At 39.1% G+C, this 24,570-nt stretch overlaps 1 protein-coding gene across 1 annotated transcript in view; it reads right to left on the minus strand.

The window, feature by feature from the left end:
* The window catches only part of TMEM178A (transmembrane protein 178A), a 79,607-nt gene extending 65,923 nt beyond the window's left edge, over positions 1-13,684 (minus strand). Inside the window, exon 1 of the mRNA XM_027865411.1 lies at positions 13,112-13,684. Coding sequence (XP_027721212.1) covers positions 13,112-13,655 — 544 coding nt within the window. The 5' untranslated portion in view covers positions 13,656-13,684. The remainder of the gene's footprint in view (positions 1-13,111) is intronic.
* Between the last annotated feature and the right edge of the window lie 10,886 nt (positions 13,685-24,570).

Below are 24,570 nucleotides of genomic sequence, written 5' to 3' on the forward strand. Positions count from 1 at the left end.
GTGTTTATGTAGTGCTCACTATATACTAGGCATTGTGCTAAGTGCTTTAAAATGCTTAACTCGAGGGGCAGTTAGGTGGTACAGTAGATAGAGCTCTGACCTTGGAGTCAGAAGGACCTGAGTTCAAATCCGGTCTCAGACATTTGAAACTTACTAGCTATGTGACCCTGTGCAAGTCACTTAACCCGACTGCCTCACCTCCCCCCCCCAAAAAAAAATTCTTAACTCATTTGGTCCTTACAGTCTTAGGTAGTTCCTTGGGACACTGAGAGATTGAGTGACTTGCCCATAGTCACACAACTAGTTCATCATCATCGTCAATACTTATAACTGCTAAATTTAAAGAGACTTCAAGTTTACAAAGTACTTTGTATATGTTATCTCCTCTGATTCTCATAACCCTATGAAATAGGTGCTATCCTCATCCTTATTTTATTAATGACAAACTGAGCCTTAGAGAGATTAAATGGCATTGTCACACAGCTAATAACTGGCTGAGGCTAGATTTGAACTCAGGTCTTCCTGACTCAAAGTCCAGCACTCTAGCCACCCCTCCACTTATCTGCCTCAAGCCTAAGTCTTCTTGGCTCAAAGAATGCCCTGCTATCCACAACTCTATGCTGCCTCTCTCTATACCCATTATTTTAAATAGGATCCTACTGTAATTTGAAAAGTTTCTGTCCCTCAAAAGTTTGTCTCCTATTACAATAAAGAGTACTTGAAACTATAGTCTGTTTTATGGGATTTTAAGGTATTTTGAGCTGTGAAATCTTATGGGACTTAGGATATTTTGAGCTGTGAAAAAGCCAAAATCAGTAACTAAGAAAAACTATATGAATCGAATCAATCTGTGACATAGGAAACACTTCCTCAAAGCTAAATGTTATCCACAAAGTAAAAAGAATGAAATGTCAGTGACTCTGGTGAATATGATTACACAATCACTTAAAGCAATTTCCATTTTTTTGTACTTAAAGTCTAATTCGAAATTTCAATTCCTCTGTGAAAATAAGGACTGAAGAAATGTTTGAATTGTGCTTATTTCATGCATAGCGCTCAGCTCTCAGAATAATGCCTGGAACCAGTGGGTACTTAATAAATATTGATTGATCGATTGATGTTCAAGATAAAAAGTTCCTTACTTTGTCAACTTCACAAACATATTGTATTGAAACACCAGATTGTATGTATTTTCAGCCTCAACTGAAAGCAGTTCAGATGAAACTACACACCCAGATAAGATATGTTTTAGTTAAAAGAATCCATGTCATATAAATTGTCAGATGTTCAGTGAAAAAAGCTTACTTTCAATATTTCATGTAATGTCAGAAATGGAAAAATTAGTGTGCTTGAGTCTCACTGAGTCATAGAATCTTAGAGATGTAATGCACTATAGACACCATCTAGTCTAAGCTATACCTAAGTGATAATCCCCTCTGTAACACACCTAACAAGTAATCATCCAATCTTTGTTTGAAGATCTCCAATGAGTGAGAATCCATTATTTGCTAAGGCGACCTATTCCACTCTCAAATAGGTCTAATTGTTTGGCAATTTTTCCTTACATCCAACCTAAATATGCAAGGAGACAAACATAGACTACTTCCAATAGCCCTGGCAAGAGGAAATGAGGGTTTGAACTAAGGTAGTAACTCTGTGAATGGAAAGAAGGGGACAGAGGTGAGAGATGAAGAAGTAGTAAGTTCAATTAGACATGGCAGGCTTATCTTTCCAGAATATGGCACTCAGAACCAAGCACAATAATCCAGATAGAATCTGATCAAAACAGAAGACAGCAAGACAGTTGTTACCTTCCTAGCCCTGGACACTGAACTTTTCTTAAAGGAACCTAAGATCACACTAGCTTTTAGGGGTGTCATATTACTGTGCTGAATTGTATTGAGCTTGCAGTCCATAAAACTCCCAAGATCTTTTTCAGGTGACTTGTTATCTAATCATGCCTCTACTACCTTGCCCTGGTGAAGGTGGTTTTTCGAACCCAAGTGTTAGACTTTACATTTATCCTTATTGTATTTTAATTTACTGGTAAATGAACCTAAAATGTAATTTATGCTATTCTCCTCTTTTTCACTTGCTAATGCATTCTCTATTAGGTATATCCATGACATTATTGTTTGGATTGCAATCAGTTCATCTGGTTGAATTACAAGGATTAAGTCCAACTTTTTAACCAGCTAGGATATATTGAATCTGACTCTGGCATTCAATGGAATAGCAATAGTGCCTACCTTGCCATCTGCAAAATCAGTACTGGGATACTCCAATGGATCTGTGGTCTCATCGATATGAATAGTCTCACCAACAATGCACAATCTGACCTATACATGCCTCAATTCTGAGCAACTCTTGTCCATATCCACTCAGAAATTTGTCCCCATAAGATATCCACACAGTGTGGTGGGACCTTCCTTCCATTATCTTGACATTGTCTAGATACCAGAGGAGGCTATCTCTAACTCTTGCTACATGTATAGCCCACCTATTTTGCTTTTTTTTTTTCTGGCCATATGTTCCTCTAATGACAATCTTTATCCTGCTTCTCCTCTTCATTTAGAATGTTTGAAAGCTGTCAAAGAAAGGGGAAAAGTTCAAACAAAGGAGAAAGGGACCCACATGTATGAAAATATTTGTAACAGCTCTTTTGTGGTGGCAAATAATTGAGTGATACCCACCAATTAGAGAGTGGCTAACTGAACAAGTTATAGTAAATGAAGGAGATGGGATACTATTGTGCTAAAAGAAATGATGAAGATGATTTCAGAGAAACCTGTGAAGACTCATATGAACTGATGCAAAGTGAAGTAAGCAGAACCAGAGAACAATTTATATAATAACAGCAAAATTGTAAAGATAATGTTAAAAGACTTAATAACTCTGATCAACACAATGACCAACCACAATTATAAAGGATTCATGATGGAACATGCTGCCTACCTCCAAATAGGGGACTGATGGACTCAGAATGCAGATTGAAGCTTCTTTTCTTTTCTTTTTTTTTTTCTTTCTTTTTTTGGGGAAATGGCTAATCCAGAAATTTGTTTTGCATATCTATACATATTTGTAATGGGTTTGAGGCCTTCTTAATGGATGGGAATAGGGAAGGGAAAAGAAAGGGAATTCAGACCTGAAAATAAAATTGAATTTAAAAAAAAAAAACAGAATCTATGGCAGCCTGCTCATGGCCTTCGTGTGCCTCTTCAATGCCCTTGAATGACCATCATCTTCATTTCTTTGCACATTGCTGTATTTCTTGACCTACAGCTACATGGTCAATGTATTGGTTTGTTTTGCTTATTATACTTCTTTGATATAGAAGAGAATTCAAGTGGTGGGGGGCATTATTGAAAGCGACAACTGTGTTTAAAAGTAGGAGTGGTTTGATTATTTGGGGATTTTAGGTCAGTAGGCAAACATTATCCTTTTGGATATGGACTATAGGTCCATAGGATGAGGTTTGCCTGAATTCCCCAAGTAATCAACTCCACCTTTAGATTGTGTGTTTTCTTTTTTTAAAAATCAGTAAAATATTGATTAAATGAGGGCCTTTGTATCAGGAAAAAGCTCATTAAAAGTCCTGTAGCATTTCCCAAAGGCAAATGCTCTTGTCTTCCTGTTCAATTCTGGCCCCAGCTCATTGTCTGATTGCCCTGTATATCCAAGATGTATATATTATCAGACAAGCTTTCAGGTCTGTCCATCCAATTGCATATTAAAGTCTGTACAGCAAGCATTCTTGTACATGTGATTTTTCCTTTGATGATAATCAAGTCAAATTCATTTGAGTGATTATAGATCTAATTTAGGAGGTTCTGCAGTGTTCCAGGGCTTGATGCCAGCAGTACAATGTCATCAGCAGACAGAAGCATCTGAAGGATTTCACCATCTACAGGGAATCCCTCTTTGATTTGGGCTCCATTCTGGGCTTCCATGACAGTGGTGAACACCTTAGGTGAACATCTGTCTCCCTATTTTATGCTTCAATTCATAGAATAATCAATGTGTCATCGAACAAAGTTCCCTCTGTTGTTACATCTTTCAAGGACTCTTGTATGATTTTTGACAAATATTTATGTGTCAAGACTAAGTCTGGCTGCCCTGCACAGACTATTAATTTCATAGAGAATAAACAGCAGGGGAAACAGATAAATCATTAGCAGAATGAAGAGAAAATCTTGTGAACTCTGACAAATCTCTCTCCCCTCCACCCCCTTATATAAAAACAACAGAGCTTTTTAAGGTTTATATGGCCTGCTATCTTTTATAGATTTATCTCATGATTATAAAATAGTTGTGAAACCACTAGTATTGTAAGTAGTTGAGTAAAACATTCAAACGCAAATAATTTACACAGTTATAGATTACCTGTTCAGTATTTCAAACTTTAATTTCTGATATTACATACACATCAGCAGGACAAAAAACACAACACTGATTTTCCTTTAGCTTACCAGGTATGCCAAGTAACATCACATTTTGGTTTCTATAAATAAGTGTTTTATAAATATATATATATATGATGTATATGTATATATATGTATATGTATATATGTATGTGTATATGTATATGTCTACATATATGTATATAAATGTTGATAGACTATAAACTATACTTTTTATTTTAAATTAACAGTAAGAAATTAAAGTTAAGAAAGAAGTAATTTTAACATTATTTCAGTGATTCAATTTCCTCTCCAGATTTCTCCTTTCAAAATTCTTTAACCTTTTGTTCTTAGTAATATATTCAAAAGTACTATCAGTGTTGATTTGCCATACCTGATACCTCCAGTGACTAAAAGAAGTATTGTCAACATAGTATTTTCTTAACTGAATTTATCTCTAATTGTCCAACTGTCTGTACATTCATTTGATTGAAATTAAGGGCTGGTGGGACTATGGACTATCCACTCCCTAACAAGGACCGATATTTTGACACTTCATAATTCATCCTCACCTCACCTTTATTATTAAAAGCTCTTCTCCTGAGAGAAAGCCTGAATCAGCAACTGTCCTTCCCTGACATCCCCACACTTACTTTGGTCATATGACAATCTCCTTGAAAGAACCTAACCTGTATTCCCCAAACTCCCTTGTTATCCCATCTTACAAACTTTAATTAAGATCCCCCTAAAGGGCATTGCAATCTCAACAACAGACCCAAAGCCTAGAGGTGTTTGGAGACTTTGAGCCGCCAGTTTTGCTCTAAGGCCTAGCAATTCAGGCTCAAATTTACCACTAACCTGTGCAAGGAGACTAGGAATAGGTATCAGAGCAACACTTCATGGCTTTGACCAATAAAAACCCAGTGCCTAGTCAACGCCTATAGAGCAGCCTGGGACACTGAATAAAATGCACCAGCTATTGCTGTAAAAAAGCAAATGCTTTTTTTCAAGATTTTGAACTGAATTACTAGAAAGAAAGGTTCCATGTTCTCTAGACTATCCCAGTGCTTTTTGTTCAGTTTTGGACAGGACATTTTAAGAGAGGCATTGATGAGCTAAAATGTGTACAGAGGAGGGCCACTTGGATGGTGAGAACATTAGAAGCCATACATCTTTATTACTTCAATGATCTCATCAGTAGATATTGCAACCCACCCATACCTTCTCATCCTGTGTGGTTTGCCCACAGTCTCACTACTAGGAGGAGAATACAAACCAATTAGAAACTCTGTCATACGGAAAATCAAAAAAGGAACTGGGGTCCTTTAGCCTGAGGGAGACCAAGGGGATAGATATCTTCAAGTATTTGAAAGTATGTCACAAAGAAGAGAACATAGACTTAGTATATGTTGCTCCAGATCAGGGGTTCTTACATGCATTGTGTCATGGATCTCTTTGATGACAGTCTAGGGAAGACTCTGAAACTCTTCTCAAAAGAATTTTTTAATGCATAAAATAAAATGCATAAGATTACGAAGGAAATCAATCATACTGAAATAAAGATGTCATTTTGCTCCCCTCCAAATTTATAGACTCCCTGAAATCTATCCATGGACTCCCATGCCAGGTTAAGGAGCTTTGCTTTCAAAGGCAAAATTAGAAATGACAAGGGATTGGATTCTAACTGTTAGTCCCAGACTGTTGCAGCTACTTTGGAAACTAGAGACTTTCCCAAAAAGCAGATTTGCATGTTGAAAGCAAGAGACCTTTAGTGCAGACACATCTGAACCGACATGGGGCTCCCTTGAAAGGAGAGGAGTCAGGATAAACAATCAGGGATGCCCCTGAATGCAGGCAAAGGAATGGAGAGGACAGGCAAGGATATGACCAAGAAGGGCACTGAGTCCGAGGTGTCATGATCTTCAAGCCATGACAGCAAGAGGATCGAGGATGGTACTATAGGAAGCCGTCATCCGGACCTGGCACCTCCAGGCCATAAACACCTCTTGTGACTCTTCCTAGCTCTATGGGCAAGACACCTTAGTACCTCATCCTCTATACCAGGGTGCCTCAGTGATGTAGGCTGACATGACGCCCTAATAGCTCCTGGGACAATTTCACTTACAAGTTATCCATACACTGGGGCAACCTACCTACCCAGGCAGCAATGAAAAAGGTTCCCATGGCTTTTATAGGGAAGGAAAGGGTCTCACTTAGGCACATCTAATTTGTTTTCTATTGTGGATGTCACAGGCAGAGAGATGCTAAGGACTGGTTGGTGAAGTCTGCTTAAGTATGGCACAGGTCATGGAAATTTCCAGCATTGATGTTTCCAGATAGAGACATTTCCAATAAAAGGGACAGGGGTATGAGTAAAATGAAGGACATATAGGGCAGAGATAACCTATGACAGGTAAGCCTTATGGATCATAGGGAGGCAAAACTGAAAATGAACAAAAACAAATAAACATAAAATAACAACAGAGGTTTGTTTAGACTATCATGTCAACTCCATATAACATAGAACTTTCAGACATCAAGAGCTGTCCAAAATCAAAACAAGCTGTCTTGTGAAATAGCAATTCCCTCATTACTAGAGTTATAAGAAGGGACTATATGTATCATCTGCTAGTGATGTTGCAGAAGGTATTTCTTCATCATTGAGTAGTAAGTTGAATTAGCAGTGCCCAATCCTATCTAATTCTAAGATTCTATATGTAAAGGAAGAAAGGCAACAAGTATTTATTAAGTGCCTACTGAGAAAATGAAATTGATATTGTCTGCATTTTTGTAATTGATTTTGTTTTGTTATGAATTTCATTCAGTATCACTGCTGACATTTTTGTAACTAAGTCCGTGTATCATTTGTCTCAGAGTTAAGTTTGGAAATTCAGCTTTCTCGTAAATCACTCATTGTCTCTGAGTTAAATGTAGAAGTTTACTAATCACTGTTCTATTCTTGCCTCAAGGAAATTTGTTATCCTTGAAGGATGCAGGTGGATGCCAGGGAGTCTGGTCTGTTATCCAAGGTAGTCTGGTCCACTATTGTTAAACTGTCCTTGTAGGTGGACTCAAAAGGCGAACATTTCTTAGCAACAGGATGGAAAGAGAGGTTGCTGCTAGTCCCTCATTCCCAATTTCCAGTCGACCATATTGTTCCTTACGCCTATGATGTTACAAGCCTTATAATAAATCATATTGTTTTCCCTATCTATGCTGCTGCCTTTTTTTTTCTTTCTTTCTTGGACATTCTTCCTTTTGTCTGTAAAAATGATTTGCCTGCCCTGATTCTGGGCCTTTTGGCTTGCTGGGGAGCTGAGAGACCCATTTTATTGGTGACTGCTAGCCCCACCAATAAATTGAATTGTGCCTCAGTTTACCTTCATTTCAATCATGAGTTACTATGTGCCAAGCATTATGCTAAGCACTTCACAAATATGTTCTCACTTGGTCTTCACAACAATTCTGGGGGGCAGGTACCATTATCATCCCAATTTTGTAGATGAGGACACTGAGGCAAACAGAAGTGAAATGACTTGCCCAGGGTCACAAAGCTAGTAAGTGTATGAGATTGGAATTGAACTCACATCTTCCTGATTCCAGGTCCAATGCTCCAACCACGGCACTGCCTAGCTGTTTTTTATTTCTGCTAATAAAACTTCAGTACTTTCAATAATTTACTCTTATGGGTTAAGAATGTCTTGGTTTATATATTATATAAATACATAATGTACATTTTATTAATATATGTAGATAATCTATGTTATATAAATGTATAATATAATGGATGTGTGTTTGTATATATGCATACATGTATATAAATATACACACATATTGTTTATAGAACATAGGAGACAACATAGCCTCTAGAGAGAGACCCATGAATTACTAAATTCCACTGCCTTTTTTTTTAAAACATAGACTTTTTAGAATTTTGAGAAATTTGTTATTGCTTTCTTTCTATACTATAAAGGATTTATTTGCAAAAGTGTTTGTGTTCATTGTTTTCTTCTCATTAGCTTCCTGAGACACATTCCTCAACACAATGCCCCTTTAATTCATCCTTTCCAAAGAGCAATCATTTTGTGCATACCTGTTTTGGAACAGGTCCAGGAGTTCTTGCTTCACACAGAACCATCATTAGCCCCCATATTCCTGCCATTGTGGATTGAAGATCATCACATGTAAGGCTCTGGCTATATTCTTGATTCTAACCCATTCCAAAACCCAGGATATCTGAGAGGTATGAACTAATATCTACAATTTACTTGGAAGTCCACATGTATTCTAATGCCAGCCTGGTATGCTCTGTTATCCTTGTCTTTAGAATGAGTCCAGATTCCCAGAAATTACCAAGACACATTCCCACTGAGAGTTCATCATTTAAGCTGAATTTCAGTTTCTGAATAGACTTTCCAGGATTATTCTGTGTCAGATTTCTGCAGGTGAGGTGAGTACTTTGGGATCTTTCTGTATGTGTTTTTTTATGAAGTAGATGTATGCCACTACCCACATTTAACCTACCAAAATTGAATCAGAATCTTAAGCCTCTTGTCAGTTATAGAGAAATGTTAGGATTAAAGGTAAGAAAAGAGTCCAAGAGCCAGGTAACAAACTAGTTCTTTGGCAATTATAGCCGTCTTTTTTTTTAATATAACTCGTTAAGGCATATAAGATGAAAGGCAATGGGGACTAGTAAATAGAAGGACAGCAGTGGAGTTAGGAAGCCTTGCTTCTGGTGCATACTGTGTGTATAGCCATAGTCAAGTCTTTAAATCTCTCATCCCAGGAAACAATCTAACACTATATCTTACAAATGAGTTGCTAACCTATATTAGCAGAGGAAATAGTTACAGGTGTGAGTTCCACACACCATTGAAGTGACAGGTCCACATTTTTCTCCCATCATTGATTTTGAAAAGAAAGGAAGAAAGAAAAAGAAAAAAAAAGAAAGAGAAGAAGAGAGGAAGAAAGGGAGCAAGAGAAAGAAAGGAAGGAAAGAAGGAAGAAAGAAAAAGAAAGAAAGCTACATAGCATCTATTAATATCAAACAGCAAAAATTAAAAGTGAAAATCCTTACCTCATATTAGTGCAAAAGGCCTCAGCCTAAACAAAATACATTGAATCTACCATTATTATTCATTGAATTTTAAAGCTAAAAGGTATTTTATCCATTATCTAGTTTAGATGTAGCTTTTCTAGAAGATGTAGCTACTCAAGCCCAGAGAGTTTGGTTGATTTATTAAATTTGATTTATGACAGAACTGAGCCAGGGAAATCATACCAGATAATTTTCTTACCTTCAAAGTTTTCATTCCTTTATTTTTCTTGGGGGTGGGGGGAGGAGAAAAGGGGGAAGGCAAATGGGGTTAAGTGACTTGCCCAGGGTCACACAGCTAGTAAGTGTCTGAGGCTGGATTTGAACTCAAGTCCTCCTAACTTCAGGGCCAATGCTCTTTTTCATTCCTTTTTTAATGAAGCTTAGGTTTGACAATATTGTTCCATCAATGACTCCCTATTATCTCTAAAATAAAATACAAATTCCTTGGATCACACTCTATAATCAAGTTCCAAGCTAACTTTAGAGCTTTATTCCATTCATATTATTTCCTTTCGTATGCTCTGTGTTCCAGCCAAACTGGACTAGTAGTTATCACTTGAACTCACTATTTTAGTTCTTATCTCTGCATATTTTACATGCTGTCTCTAATGCTTTGAATACAGTCCATCCTTGTCTCTGCCTCCCAGAATTATCTTCTTCTAAGGCTCAGTTATTTCTTTTTTGTTTTTGAAGGCTCTCCTGATCCTACTAGTTGTTAATGATCCCTTCCTCCTCAAATTGCCTTGAATTTATTTATCTGTGTACATGCTGACCACCCTGACCCATGCAGAACATAACCTCCTTGGGGCCCAGAACTATCTGATTTGACTTTGTATCTTCAGGACCCAGCATAGGGCTTGTTACTTAGTGGGTACCATAAATACCTTGGCTTCCTCCTCCTCTACCACAATGGCTTCCATTGAAACCAGCATTGCAACAATACAATTACTCAAGGCATCAAATGTTAGTCCAGCAAGGGACCTTAGATCTGATCTAGTACAATTATCTTACTTCACAGATGAAGAAGCTGGGATCTAAAGAGATTAAGTTATTTGACCAAACTCACAGTAAGTTGGTGCCAGAGCCAAGATAATACCACCCATCTCTTTACTCCCCACGCAGCACACAGAATTATTTGGATACCATCAATATGATAAAGCCTGCATAATTTTGACTCAAAAAACAATCTAAATGTATCCAGTCATATCAAATGGATTCATATCTGGAAAACTCTGGGTGCTTTTGCTAGCATAAATGGACTGCTTTGTAAGACCATTGATCTCTCCATCAAAAAAGATGGATGATTATCTGTCAGTGACATTAGTAGATGGAATTCCTGCTGTAAATTGGATTAGATAAGCTCTGAGTTCCCTTCCAAAATTCTATGATCCTGGAGTGCTAATCCAATTCATTTCTGCAAGGACTCCTTCAGTACCTACTATGTGCATGATATGAAGGTGAAAACAATACCCATCCCCTGAAGGAGTTTACATTGGGCTGGGTGAATACAACATGCATGCAAATAAGTTAATAGAAGATAATATGAAAGGAGAGAATGGCTAATAAGTGCCAAATAACTTTGTATATGAATTAAGCACAATACTTTTTAAAGTCCATTGGTGGAAGGAAGGGTATAATGATGCTATTGGGAATGCTCCTACTCACCCAATTTGGATCTGAACTCTGCCCTGCTATTATTCAGATATTAGTGAGGATATAACTTGGGCACGCACACACACACGCACACAGACTGGAGCAGGATGGGGGGAGAGGTGGGAAGTATAGAGAAATGCAGCACCATCATCTCCAAAGAAAGACTACATTGCTTAGCTTTTGCAACTGCTTTGTCTCAATGATGTTCTATAGCTGAGTGGACACATACTCCAAACTACCTTTTTTCATGTTCTATGCTCTGACCAGAATTAATTATGCAGTTTCTTCATGAGATGAAATCTTAACTGGATGCTAGTGAGAATGGTTTAAATAAAAAAAAAAAAAAGGTATACTTCCCAGAGGAGATTATTGTCTCAGACCTTCATGAAAAGAGTTGGAGTCTTTCCATGAACCAGCAGATTTTGATGGCAGTATCCAGCTGAGTTAGCTCTGGGAAAGGGGAAGTTGACATGTTTGAGAAATGAAAAATGTGGCCACTTGCATCATTCTGAAGGCCAACACATTATTAGCTTCTCCTTTCTATCCAATTTCATTTCAAGCAATAGCTGGATATAAATCTGTTCAGTTGTTTATAAGTTAGAGAAGGGGTCTGGAACATTAAAATGAACTGATTTCTGAGTGTTTCTACTCCCTTAATAGTGTACCAACAAGAAACAGGCTTTTTTTAATTTCCAAAAGCTCAGGAAATTTTTTTCAATATTCAATGTGAGATTCTAAAAATACGGGGAACATACACCTACTAAAACAAAATGTTTACAGGAATGTGATTGCTGTGGAAACTTTTAAAGTACACCAACAGCTTCAGGCATTGAATAGTAGGTGTTTTGAAGATTTTTAAATGAGCTTACTGCTACTATTTAAGTGAGTGGCCTCTAAGAAAACAAAAACAAAATTTAATACATCGGTGGCATATGATCAAAAGAGAAGCATGTTCTGAAGAGAGGGAATGTGTTAACATTTAAAGTACTGAAGTTCTACCTTAAAAGGGTTATGGCTGATTCTCTATCTTTAGCTCACCCTGGTGTGCCTAGGCACTGCAGTTGGCGTGGTGATTCATCAGAAAGCCTTAGAAAAGTAGGTGTTAGTATCTGCCATATGGGCTGCTATAGCGTGCCTGCAACCAATGAATTAGGGGCACTTTGCGTCTAAGCTGCAAATTCCTTGCATCTTGTATGTTGGCAGCTCTAACCTCTGTTTCTTTTGTATTATAGCTCTCCATTAGCTTCTGCTGGCTGAAATGAGTTCATCAGTTCAATCAGAGCCCAATACAGCACGCAGACCAAGAGAATGCCGGTTTGTCCCCTCCGGGGTTTGCACCACTTTTCATCCAAGAGAAAACCTATAGTCTAAAAGCATTTGGAAGCAAAGCACAAGTTGTGGAAGAAGCCTAGTTGGAAGGGGCTTTTTGACGGTCACTAACGGAGTAGAGAGGTAGACAGACAAGGCGTACACATGTAGAACAAGACAGACATGCACACAAAGAGAGATAGGGAAGAGGAGGATGAAAAAGAAGGGACAGGCGACAAAAGCAAGAACGAAAAAGGGAATTTAGGAGGCAAAAGCAGAGAGAGAAATATGAGGGAAGAAAAAGAGGGAAAACGGGAAGAAAAAGCAAAGGAGACGACGAGTGTAGAAGGGAAGAGAAAGAAGCGAAAAAGGGAAGGACAGGTGGAAAGAATTCGAGGGAGAAAAGAGTGGGAGAAAGGGATGGTGAGGCTGATCATGACTTAATGCCATGCCAAGGCGAGCGGGGGTCCACGTCCCGCCTGCCCATGCTCTGCCTCTGTCCAGACCCAGAGGTCCGGCGCCGAGTGTGCGCGCTGTCGGCGGGAGCTGTCCAAAGGGCCACCCGCGAGCCTCGGGCTTCCCTCCTGCCCCTGGCGGGGCAGAGGGAGCCTAGAGCAGCCCCCCTCCCCCTTGGAGCTGCGCCCCTCACCTTTGAGGATCAGGTTGTCAATGTCCCTATCGATGCCCAGGAAGTAGCACTTCCTCCAGAGGCCGGAGTAGGTGGCGAAGAGCGGGCGGCCGCACTCGGACTCCAGCACGCCGAGCCCCAGCAGGGACCGCCAGTGCTCCAGCAGCAGCAGTTCGTCCTCGGGCCGCCCCGCGCCGCGGCTGCTGCCACCGCTGCTGCCGCCGCTCTCACCGCCGCCGGGGCCGCCAGGGCCGCCTGCACCTCCTCCTCCTCCTCCTCCTCCTCCTCCGGCCGCCGCCGCCTCGGGGGCCGCGGGGCTGCGCCAGCCGGGGAGCAGCTTGCGGCCGTGCGGGGACGAGTCCCGCAGCGGCAGGTGGGACAGGGGCATGAGCCGGTTCTTCTGGTCCGGGGGGTCGGCGCCCGCGCGGCTCCGCTCGCAGCTCTCCTTGTGCCGCCGGGGATCCGTCTCGTACCAGTGGTCGGTGAAGATGGCCGTGACGAGCAGCCCCAGAGAGCAGAGGCTCAGGCACAGGCTGAGCGCCGTGATGAGCGCCCGCGGCTCCATCGCTCGCCTCTCCTGCCTGCCTGTCCGCCTGCCCGCCTGCCTGCCTCCAGTGCCTCCCCTCCCTTCGTGTCCTCGGCGGGGCCGGGCCGGAGCCGGGGCTGCAGCCGCCGCCGCCGAGCTGAGCCGACCGACGGGCTGGGCTCCGGCGCCGCCGCCGCCGCCGCCGCCGCCGCCGCCGCTGCAGTTAGACACAATGCACTTTGCTTCCCTCTCGCCTCTCTCTCTCTCCCCTCCTCTTCTTCTCTCCCTCGTTCCCCACCCGCCCCCAATCTCGCTCCCACGGTCTCCCCTCCCTTCTCTTCGCTCCTCTCTCCCTCCCTCTCCCCTCTTCCTTATCTCTCTTCCCAACCTCACTCCCCACCCCTCCTCGTTTTCCCCAATCCAATCTCCCCTCCTCTTCTCTTCCACTTTCTCTTCCTTTTTTTATGCCTTTTCTCTCATTTCTTCTCCACGTATCCCCCTCTTCAGCTCGCCTGCGTCTTCGTCCTTCCCTTTTAATTCCTCATCTCCTCACTTTTCTTTCTCCTTCAAATCTTTTCTCCCCAAGTCCTATCCCTCATGCTTATCTCCCACTCTCCCTTTCTCCTCTCCTGTTCTTTCCCCTTCTTTTCCTTGCTACTTCTCTGTTTACTGCCTCCTTGTATCCTTTCTCCCCTTCCTTAGTCTGTCATTAAGTTCCCATCTCTTCCTCGTGACCTCTAGTCTTCACCTCAGAAAACTAGCTCAGAACAAATCCACCAACATCAGACTTAGTCTCGTCACTTGTCCAAGTCGATTTTGATCACTGCCCCAAGTGGCTTCCCGGGTGCATCCAGTATTAAAGCCCCATCAAACTGGGTCTGCATAATATTTAATGCTTCAATGAACTATGTGCCATGTGGTGAGGTTCTTGTATCCCCGGTTTCTATCTGTAGCCTAGTGAGCATTCTGAGGGCTGGCTCTGTCATGATCTCTTTCCCTCTTCAGAGAAAGAGCACTTGTCCAGCTAAACCCTCCCTCATTCTGTTTCAGCTACTCTTCTGGAAGAAAAGTCACTAAGATCATTAAGAGTGTCTCTGGAGACTTACAAAGGCTTTGGTCAGAGAGATCTCTTTGTTCTTTATTCAAGACAATTTGGGGCAGGCTTCCCACCCCCCTCCAACACTGGTCAGTCACCTCATTTTCTTGCTTGAATGAGCTTTCTCCTGGAATTTATAGATGAGTCCATAGGCTCAGTGAACACATGCAACCGGCATCTGCTCTGCAAAGTGATTATTACCAGTGAATGAAGAAAGCCTCTAGTAATAAATCAAAGTAATAATTTTCTTCAGAGTGAGTTTCCGTATGTACACTTTACATGAAGCAGTCAGCTCAGAGTCAATACACCATTGTCAATGATTATAGCTAGGCGCAAGTCTTTATACTTGGATCACACAGGTTTAGGTGGGTGATAGTGTATGCCCAGGTCAGGACTTGTGATACTATAGATTTGGAGAAGCTCCCAGTGTGGAAACTCCCTTCACCAATTACTGTTCACAATTGGTCTATAATTTACAATCTTAGAGGGTTGCCTGGGACCCTGAGAAGTTAAGTGACTTGCCCAAGGTCACATACTATGTATCAAAGACAGATCTTGAACCTAGGTCTTCCTACTTCTAAGACCTGTCTTCCATCTACTATGCCAGGGTCCCTCTCTCAGGTAGTTATAAATGTTAACTTTGTTAAGGGGCAGCCAGGTGGTACAGTGGATAGAGCCCTCGCCTGAAATCAAGAATTTGCTGTTGTTCAGTTGTGTCCAACTCTTCATGACCCCATAGATAATACTGTCCATGGGGTTTTCTTGGCAAAGATACTGGAGTGGTTTGTCATTTCCTTCTCTAGTGGATTAAGGCAAACAGAAGTTAAATAACTTGCCCAGGGTCACACAGCTAGTATCTGAGGCCAGATTTGAACTCAGTTCTTCCTCACTCCAGTACCCATGCCACTTAGCTGACTTCTGAAGATAGAAATATCAGAGTTCAAATCCAGTCTTAGATACTTACTAGCTATGTAAAATCTAGACAAGTTGCTTAGCCTCAGTTTCCTCATCTGTAAAATGGGGCAAAATAGCTTCTACCTTTCAGGGTTTTGTAAAGATTAAGTGTCAAATAAATATTAGCTGTTATTATTATTATTATTGTGATTGAAGCACCTGAGATTTTTCAGAGTTAAGGAAAGTGTCTGTGCCCAGTATTTCTAAATAGCTAGTTGGTTAAACTGAGTAGCCTTTGAAAGAGTAACTTAGTACCCTTGGCACTGGTGATAAAGGATGAATATAATATTAGAGGTACCAGTATGGCATTTTTAGGTCCTGAGTTTATGAAATATTCAATGATCAAAAGGTTATGAGGCATTCATTAAATGCTAGATGTCATTAGTGCATTGTTTAATGGCACTTATTAACTGATGCTCCACATAAAAATTAATGTGAATTAAATTTTATTCTGAAATGACATATATAAAGGAAGTATCAGAATCAAACTTCAAAAATGGTTGTATTCTGCATCTATAGGTGATATTTTTCCAGCTGAAGAATATAGACCTCTCATGGGCTGTTCTGTTCTTTGATAGAACACTTAGGCAAATCTGTTAGTCTCCTCAAAACCCATACCTATTTTCTGGGGATCTGATAACATGAATTATCACTTGAATTTTCTCACACCTTTAGCTAGATCTACAGTGAGCTCAAGACTAATTAAGAAAGATAAAGAACTGTAATTTTAGATTGTTCCTCTCACCTGTAAGCTTTCTAGCAAGAAATACTAAGCTTGTCACAGGAGTCTTGTCTGTCCTTACACAAAGATGATAAGACTGGGGAGCTTTCTTTTATTAATATACTGTAATATAATCTTCAATTTTTACTGATGCCTACCTTTCTCTGTGAGCAAACAATTGCTATCTAAAATTCATTCAGGGTGGCATATGCCCTTTTATGTCTTTTAAGATGAAATTACTCAAGATTTTGCATGTCCCAAGAGCCTTTAACCTCTCAACCAGTCCTAACCCCTTGTCAAACACTATGCACGACCCAGAATTAATACTCAGCCACATTACCTGGCCATGTGAGTTAGTCTTCAAACAAAAACCATTCCCCCCTCACCAGAACCAGAATGAAGCCAAAACATTCTATTTTTCAGACACTTCTGTTACATTTAAAAGAATGGAATAGTCTCCCTCATCTCCCCCATCCAGAACACTTTGATCACACCCTTCTTGGAAAATAGTGTTACCCTTGAATTTCATTTATGTCTATGTTTTAAGCCAGTCTCAGCATACAATCTGATAGATTACCTTTGACAATATTTCACAGAAATGTCACCTATTACAAATATGGGCTAGCACTACATAATTAAAAGACTAGCTCTGCCAATGTATTATTAAAGGCATCAATGGAGCCACAATATAAGTTGTTCTTGCCACAGAAAAAGAACAATGCTCTGTGTGTTTTTTTAATAAATTTATTTGAATATTTCCAAATAGGAAGTCACATCGTCGATTAATCAAATATACCAAGCTTCCATTTGCTATCGATTGCTACATTGAGAAAATAGAGGCTGCAGTATTGACCTATTGTGAGTAAGGTATTTGTTTCACAATTTTTGGATCACAAAGACAACACAAGGTAAACATTTACTAAATATGGGAGACACATCATGGAACAAATGAGGCACATTAGGAGGCTGGGTCAGAAGACAGAAGGCCGTCACAGTACCTCGTCAGACAAAAAGCTGAGTCTATGATACGTCATATTCTAAATCGCATCACCATCCCTTATCTCAGTCTTGACAGTGCTGTGACCTTACTTCTTGGACACTTTAAGAGTTTTTGACCTTTGTTAACCTAACCCCTACCATTCCAGTTTCAGTAGAACATTTTTTTAGAAAATATCAGTGGAGCTCCCAGTGCCTATACAAGTGATAGTGAGATAGGTGGGGAATTTCTACATTAATATCTTACTGTCTGATCAAACTTGACATGATAAAAGCTAAACTCACAATATGCTCCCATAAACCAGACCCCAATCCCAATTCCCCTGGGTCTAAGAAGGATTATCATCTTAATCACTGAGGTTTGAAATTTTGTACTATCACATGTGCAAAATCAACAACAACAACAGCAGCAACAACAACAATAATAATGCTGAAGACTCTGAGCCTGAAACTGGAATTCACATTGAACCAACAAATAAATGCAACACATACAAATAATGTAGTCTCTTCCAAACAAGACATTAAGTACAAGGCTATCAGAGAGAAAGCTGTGAACGAATATATTAAGAAACTAACTGGCAGCCTGAATCAAAGTTTAATGGGAATTGTAAAACAGACCATAACAGATTAGGGAAGTATAATCTCAAAATTTTGTGTAATATTAGTAAAAAAAAAGGGGGGGGGGCAAAAGGGAAGAAAATATTGATAGGGATTCCAACAGCACATAATAAATAGGTTAAAAATTTTTAAATTTAAATAGGTAAAAAAATTTTAGAACAAAAATACATTGTTTCACCAAGCAATAGTAAAAACTGATTACATGTACATTACATATCATATTTGCAAATGTTTACCTTCGGATGGAGCCTATTATATAGCTAAAATACAAGGCCAGAATCAAAAGACCCTCTATGTGCCCACATGAACTTAATCAACAATATATTGACAAAGAAGTATAGAATGAGTGACAGAGTCATGTGGAATTGCTTATGAAAATGGAGGAGTATTTGATATAAATTCACAATCTGGTGATTGTCATTAGAAATTATAGAAGTGTTATTCTTAAGGACTGCAGAGTCTATGATCATTATAGATTATACAATAATATGCCAGAAACTATGCAATATATCACTACAGCTGTAAAAAAATTCAACACCTTCCAAATACCTAGTAAAACATAACATGGTAGCTAGAATTACACATCAGAAGCTCACTATCTTTTAGTCAAACAATGACTTCAAAATACCCTGCAGAAAGCCAATGAATGAAACTGTACTGGAAGCTGACCATCATCATAGACTAAACTGTTGCCTGCCATCACTAAGACTGACATCAATTCAAAGAAAGAAGAAGATGAAGACAAAGACAAAGAAGAAAGAAAGAAGGAAAGTAGGAAAAAAGAAAGAAAGAAGGAAAGAAAGAAGGAAAGAAAAAAAGGACTATTTCAATCTGGATCCATAGGGTGAGAAGAATGAGATGGTGGTAGTGAAGATGGTGATGATAATCATGATGATGATAATCATGATAGATATGTGTTTAACACTTTAAGGTTTACAAAGTGCTTTAATACAATATCTCATTTATTCTCACAGCCCCTAGAAGTAGGTGATGTTATCATTTCCATTTTATAGAAGAAGAAAATTCATTATCTCTTTTTTCATTTAATCAACAAATCCAAGTACTTTTTCCTTCAAAATGTCTCATATACATATTTTCCATTCTTACTGTTTTCACCCTTTTTTTACCCTGTTTTCATCAAACCAGTAATGGTTTCCTAACTGACTTTATTAACTCCAGGCTCTGCGTCTGTCTCATGGGCTGTCTTCTGCACTTCTATGCCCTCACACTTATACATCCTATATAGCTCTGTCATACTAATGTTCATGGACTTCTTTATGTCACTGAATTACTCAAAAATCTTCATTTACTCCTTAAATTTTTTCAACCACTTTTCAAAGTCCATCATATGGCCTCTTCCAACCTAACCAAACATATAACCTGCTACTACATACATGGTCCCTTAAATCTAGGTAAAGTGGTCTCTTCATTGTGCCAAAGATAAATTATATTCATTTCTGCCTCCATGTGTTAATTCAAGCCATTTCCCTTGGTTCATGTACCATCCTTCTGTACTTTGTCTATCCAAATCCTACTCACCTTCCAAAAATAAACCCAAATGATGTTCCTCCATAAAGTTATCCTTGACTAGTTCTTCCTACATCAATCTCGATGTCCTCTCAACTTCTGTAGCTGATAAAACCTGTACCATAATTCTGTGTTCAATTACATATTATCAAGTATTATTCACTGTTTTATAATATATTTGTTTTTCTTCCCAAATAGAATAAAAACTCTTTAAAGAATAGAATAGAAATATTGCTGACATCATCTTCCATTCACCCAGATTCACAACCCCAGAAATAAAATTTGACTCTTCCTCCACACCTAATCAATTGTCCAGTTTTCTTAATACTGTCTTCATAATGATTCACTCCCTTCTCTCTGCTCACACAACCACCAACCTAGCTCATTTCTTCATCACCTCTTAATAGGACTATTGCAATGACCTCCTATTTGGTCTCCCTGAATCCAGTCTTTCCCCTCCCTGATGTATCCTCCATATATCTGCCAAGTTGATATTCCTAAAGCAGAGAAGTAACCATGTCACCTCCTGACTCTAAAATCTGCAATGCCTTCTTATTGATTCTAGAACAAAATGCAAACTACTCAGTCTGTCATCTCAAGTTTTTATTCTAACTTATCATTCTGGTTTTATTTGCTATTCTTCTTCTTCACACAGTCTTCATAATCATCAAACTGACCTAATAGTTCTTCTGTTTATATGATATTCCATCTTCCTCTAGGTGGTGCCTTATATTGCACACTGGACCTACAGTCAGGAAGACCTGAGTTCAGATCTTGCTTTGGAAACTTATTAGATATGGCCAAAGAGAAGACACTTGACTTCTCCCTGCCTTGGTTTTCTTATCTAAAAATGGGAAGAATAATAATATCACTTACCTCCAAGTGTTATCGTGCAGACAAAATAGGAAAAAAAATTTCAAAGTGCTTTGCAAACTTTAAAGCACTATATAAATGCTAACTATTATATTCCTTTGCACGGGCTGTCATAAGCATCTGGAATGCCTTCCCTCTTTACCTTTTAGCTTCATTCAAATCAGAGCTCATGAGACCTTTCCTGAGACCCTACTCCTACCCACTAGCACTCTCTCCCCTTTGAAACTACTCTGTATTATTTTACATAATTTGCATGTACTAACTTAGTTACATGTTGAATCCCTCCAGTAGAATGTAAGTTACTGGAGGTCAGCGGCCTCCAGTTTTGTCTGTGCATCCCTAGATTCTAGTGTAATGTGGAACTGGCCAGTGGTAGTTCAGTCTTTTGAGTATATGTAGTGTATACTGCCTGTTGCCAACCCAAGTGGGAGCTTGGTGATCCCACTGTCTTTCATACATATATTGGTAGCAAGTATGACACACTGCTCATGCCTGAAGAACTGGGTCCCTATTGACCCAGTTATCCTAGAATAGTGCCTTGAATAGAAAAGATACTCAATAGGTGTTGAATTGAATATTTACAGTATGAATGAATTAGTGATAAAGCATTTATTAATGACTTAAAGTATATGAATTTTAATGTTTTTATGTTATTTTAATGTTTTATTAGGGCATGATGGTCACCATTCTTGTGATTCTTGAAAACAGTGCACAAGCTTTGGCTGACTTTATTAAAATGAAGTTATTATGATTTGAATTCTGGCAACAAACCATCTGTTCTGTCCAAGAACCAGCCTAGCTACCTATAGAGAGATTCAACACCTAATAGCAGATTGGCTGGTAGACCATGAATTCTTTGGTCATGAAAACCAATGATGTGGATAAAAAATACAAAATGGCTTTGTCTTCTGTGGCTTCCCTCTTCTTTGGCAGCAGTGATTGTAAAGAGGCAGAAAAAAAGGGTAGAGGGTGCTAAAAAGCACATTACTTTAAGATCACCTACAAACATTCATTTAAATGTTGGAACTCTAAATGTGAGATCTTTGTCCAGTGACTATGTTGATACACTTCTAGAAGAAATGAAATACATTCACACCAATAGCCTTACTATAAATGATATAAGACATAAAGAAGTTGTGGTGAAATGGAAAGATTACCCAGAGGATGCCCTTGAAGAGATAAACAAAGTTGATGGAATTGGTTTCATGATGTTCCCAACAGCAATAAGCATCACTTCATGAGATGTTTGGTTATCTCACTTAGAATGCTTATAAGGAGTATAGACAAGGATACTGCTTCATGTTGATAATGGCAATTTGTGTCAACATTTGTTGCAAAGAACTAAGACTTCAAGAAATTCTGTTCAGAACTGGAAAAGAGGTTCCAGATCAAGTCAACGACTTCAGTGCAAAGATGGGTACAGAAGAGAAAGATAAATGTGCTAGAAAACATAATTCAAGATTTAGAAATTATTTTTTGCTAGGCAATGGGGTTAAGTGACTTGCCCAGGGTCACACAGCTAGTAAGTGTCACGTGTCTGAGGTCACATTTGAACTCAGGTCCTCCTGTCTCTAGGGTTGGTGCTCTATCTGCTGCACCACCTAGCTGCCCCTGAGATTTAGAAATTCAACAAGACAAAGCCTTTTAGGTTATTCAGAAGCTTCAGTCTTGTGTATCATGAATACCTGCAAGAAGAGATTCAGAAGGACCTGGACCCAAGCAATAACATGCCCTCAAAAATGAAATTGACTATCTTGACAAGTACTGCTTAAAAATAATGGAATCATTTCAGAATCAGCTGCCTAATGAAGTGAGAATGAGTGGCTACAACAAAAGTCAAAATTGACATAAAATTAGAAGAAAGGATAGAGAACCAATACCATATGCAACGACAATAACTACAACTTGACCTATTTAAATGAAATGTTGACTCTGACAAGTAGGAAATTGATTTTCTTCCCAAAGTATTTGGGAATTCCCTCCCCCTGCCTAACCCAAAAGGATTCACAAAGTACAGGCATTGATTCTATCATCATTTCTTAAAGACATTTAACAGATATAAAAAATTTCCATAATCAGGAGGCTAAAAGTGTCCTGAAACTGCCTCAGACAGCAAATACTTGTCATGCTTTGCAAGCAAAGATACATAGCAGCCAAGGGCAATACTGGTTTTGCATATTTTATCATTTACAAAGTATTTTGGAGAAAGACTGAAAATTACTATCAGTATTATCTCTCAAAACAGAAAAAAGCAAAGCAGGGGATGATGAGTATGAAGAAAATATTTTGTGAGACCCAACTAAGCTGTGTTATCATGAGAGTATTTATAGAGAGAACTGCAAGGATAAATAAATATGACAAATAAATATGAAATGGAACAGAACTTCCAAAGTTGTCTTTGAAATCCATTTTCTTCATTGATAACTACAGAACCACCACATTTGGGCTCTTAATACCTCAGTACCTAATGTGCTATATGAGGAAGTGGGAAGGTATTCAAGAAAATAACAGAAGAAAAAGAAGCTGAACAGGACCAAACAGATGTGAGAGGAAATCTATTCTGGCAGCAGCACAATTTTAAAAGTATTGAGGGATTGATTTCCAACATACTTTAAAGGGGAAGATTCCAAAAGAATGGAAAAGATGACAGAGTGTTAATGCTAAAAAGAGGTGATAAAGAAGGCGTAAGTGATTACCAACCCATATTTGTACTTGCTAATCTCTTTAAAAGGCATCACAGAAGAAAATATAACAAGGGAATAGCAAGGCCGTTGGAGATCATTCTCTACCACAAACTGCATCTCGATAGTAACAAAATTCAAAGATTGTCATAGAGAATGTAAGAGCTCATTGTTTATGGTTTATTGATTTAATTGTGTATGTATTTATTCTATCAAGAGAAACACCACCTCAAAGGCTTTTCTTTAATAAGATATTTTGTATGAATGTTCATCTCCAGGCTACATGCCAGAACTCCTTCTACCATTCCTGGGAAGTCTCTTCATCCTAAAGCTCACTTCTGACCTGGAATTTCACACATTCAGGGAAGGGCCCATTAGCCTGCTTGTGTTTGGATTTCTAGCACTTAGCACAAGTGTCTGGCACATAGTAGGTGCTTAATAAATGTTTGTTAATTGATTGAGTGTATTAAGCTTATACAAGATCCATTGATAGGCATGACTTCCAAGATAGTTTTCTTCAATGATCATCTGACAGTTGATATTAATTGAGGAATAAAACAGAGTTCTCTACCCCAGACCTTCCTTAATGTCTCATCACTACATTGAGATGGTCCTTAGTCATCAAAGGCTCTGTCAGGTGAAAAACCAGGTTGAAAAACCTTCAAAGACAGGTCTGGTGATGAACTCTATGTTTATTGTCCAATGAGGCATATCGCTAAGTCTGGAGGGGCTCATCACCATGTTGACCACAAAGCAATGATTTTTGGGTCATATTGACATCTACTAAGTCATAGAATAGTGGGATCTGCATTGATGAAGGAAATATCGATAATGACAACATTTACAGACCCTCAAAGCATTGATGTGAGTAACAAACAAGGAAACATAGACACAACAAAGGTATCTGCCACTGTCATGAGGATGTCATAAAGAAAAAGAAGAGAGATTGACTACAGATGGTGAGCATCTCCAGATGATTTTGTTTGCAAATGATATTGTACATCAAGCCATAGAACAGGATAGAGTCTTCAATAACAACCACTTAAAAGTGATTGATACAGTAATCCATTTAGGGAGAAGCAAGCAAAAGAAAATTGCATATTGCTCATGACACAGAGTTGAATGGGCTGTCCATCGATTAGTTCATTAGTGTATATGTGTGTGGTGTATTTGTGTGGTGGGGGGGGTGTGTGTGTGTGTGTACAACCAGAACTCAGGTGGACAATGAGTTGAGAACAGAATTTAATAGAAGAAGGAAAGCAAGGTAGCTCACATTTGAAAAATTGTGCAGTAGTGTTTTCAATGATTCTAACCTACTCTATACATATTTAACCCTTAATTATTCTAAATATATTTTATTCTATCCACCTTATTGCTATTAGGGTACCAGGCAAGCATCTGTTTGTAACCCCTCCCCATACCTACATACATGCCAGAATGACCTAGGCCTTTGGGAAGCTGTGCCTATTAGCACAAGGGATGTTCTGT

Source organism: Vombatus ursinus, unplaced genomic scaffold (assembly GCF_900497805.2).
Source record: "Vombatus ursinus unplaced genomic scaffold, bare-nosed wombat genome assembly UNPS02014778.1, whole genome shotgun sequence".
In the NCBI taxonomy this organism is placed as follows: Eukaryota; Metazoa; Chordata; class Mammalia; order Diprotodontia; family Vombatidae; genus Vombatus; species Vombatus ursinus.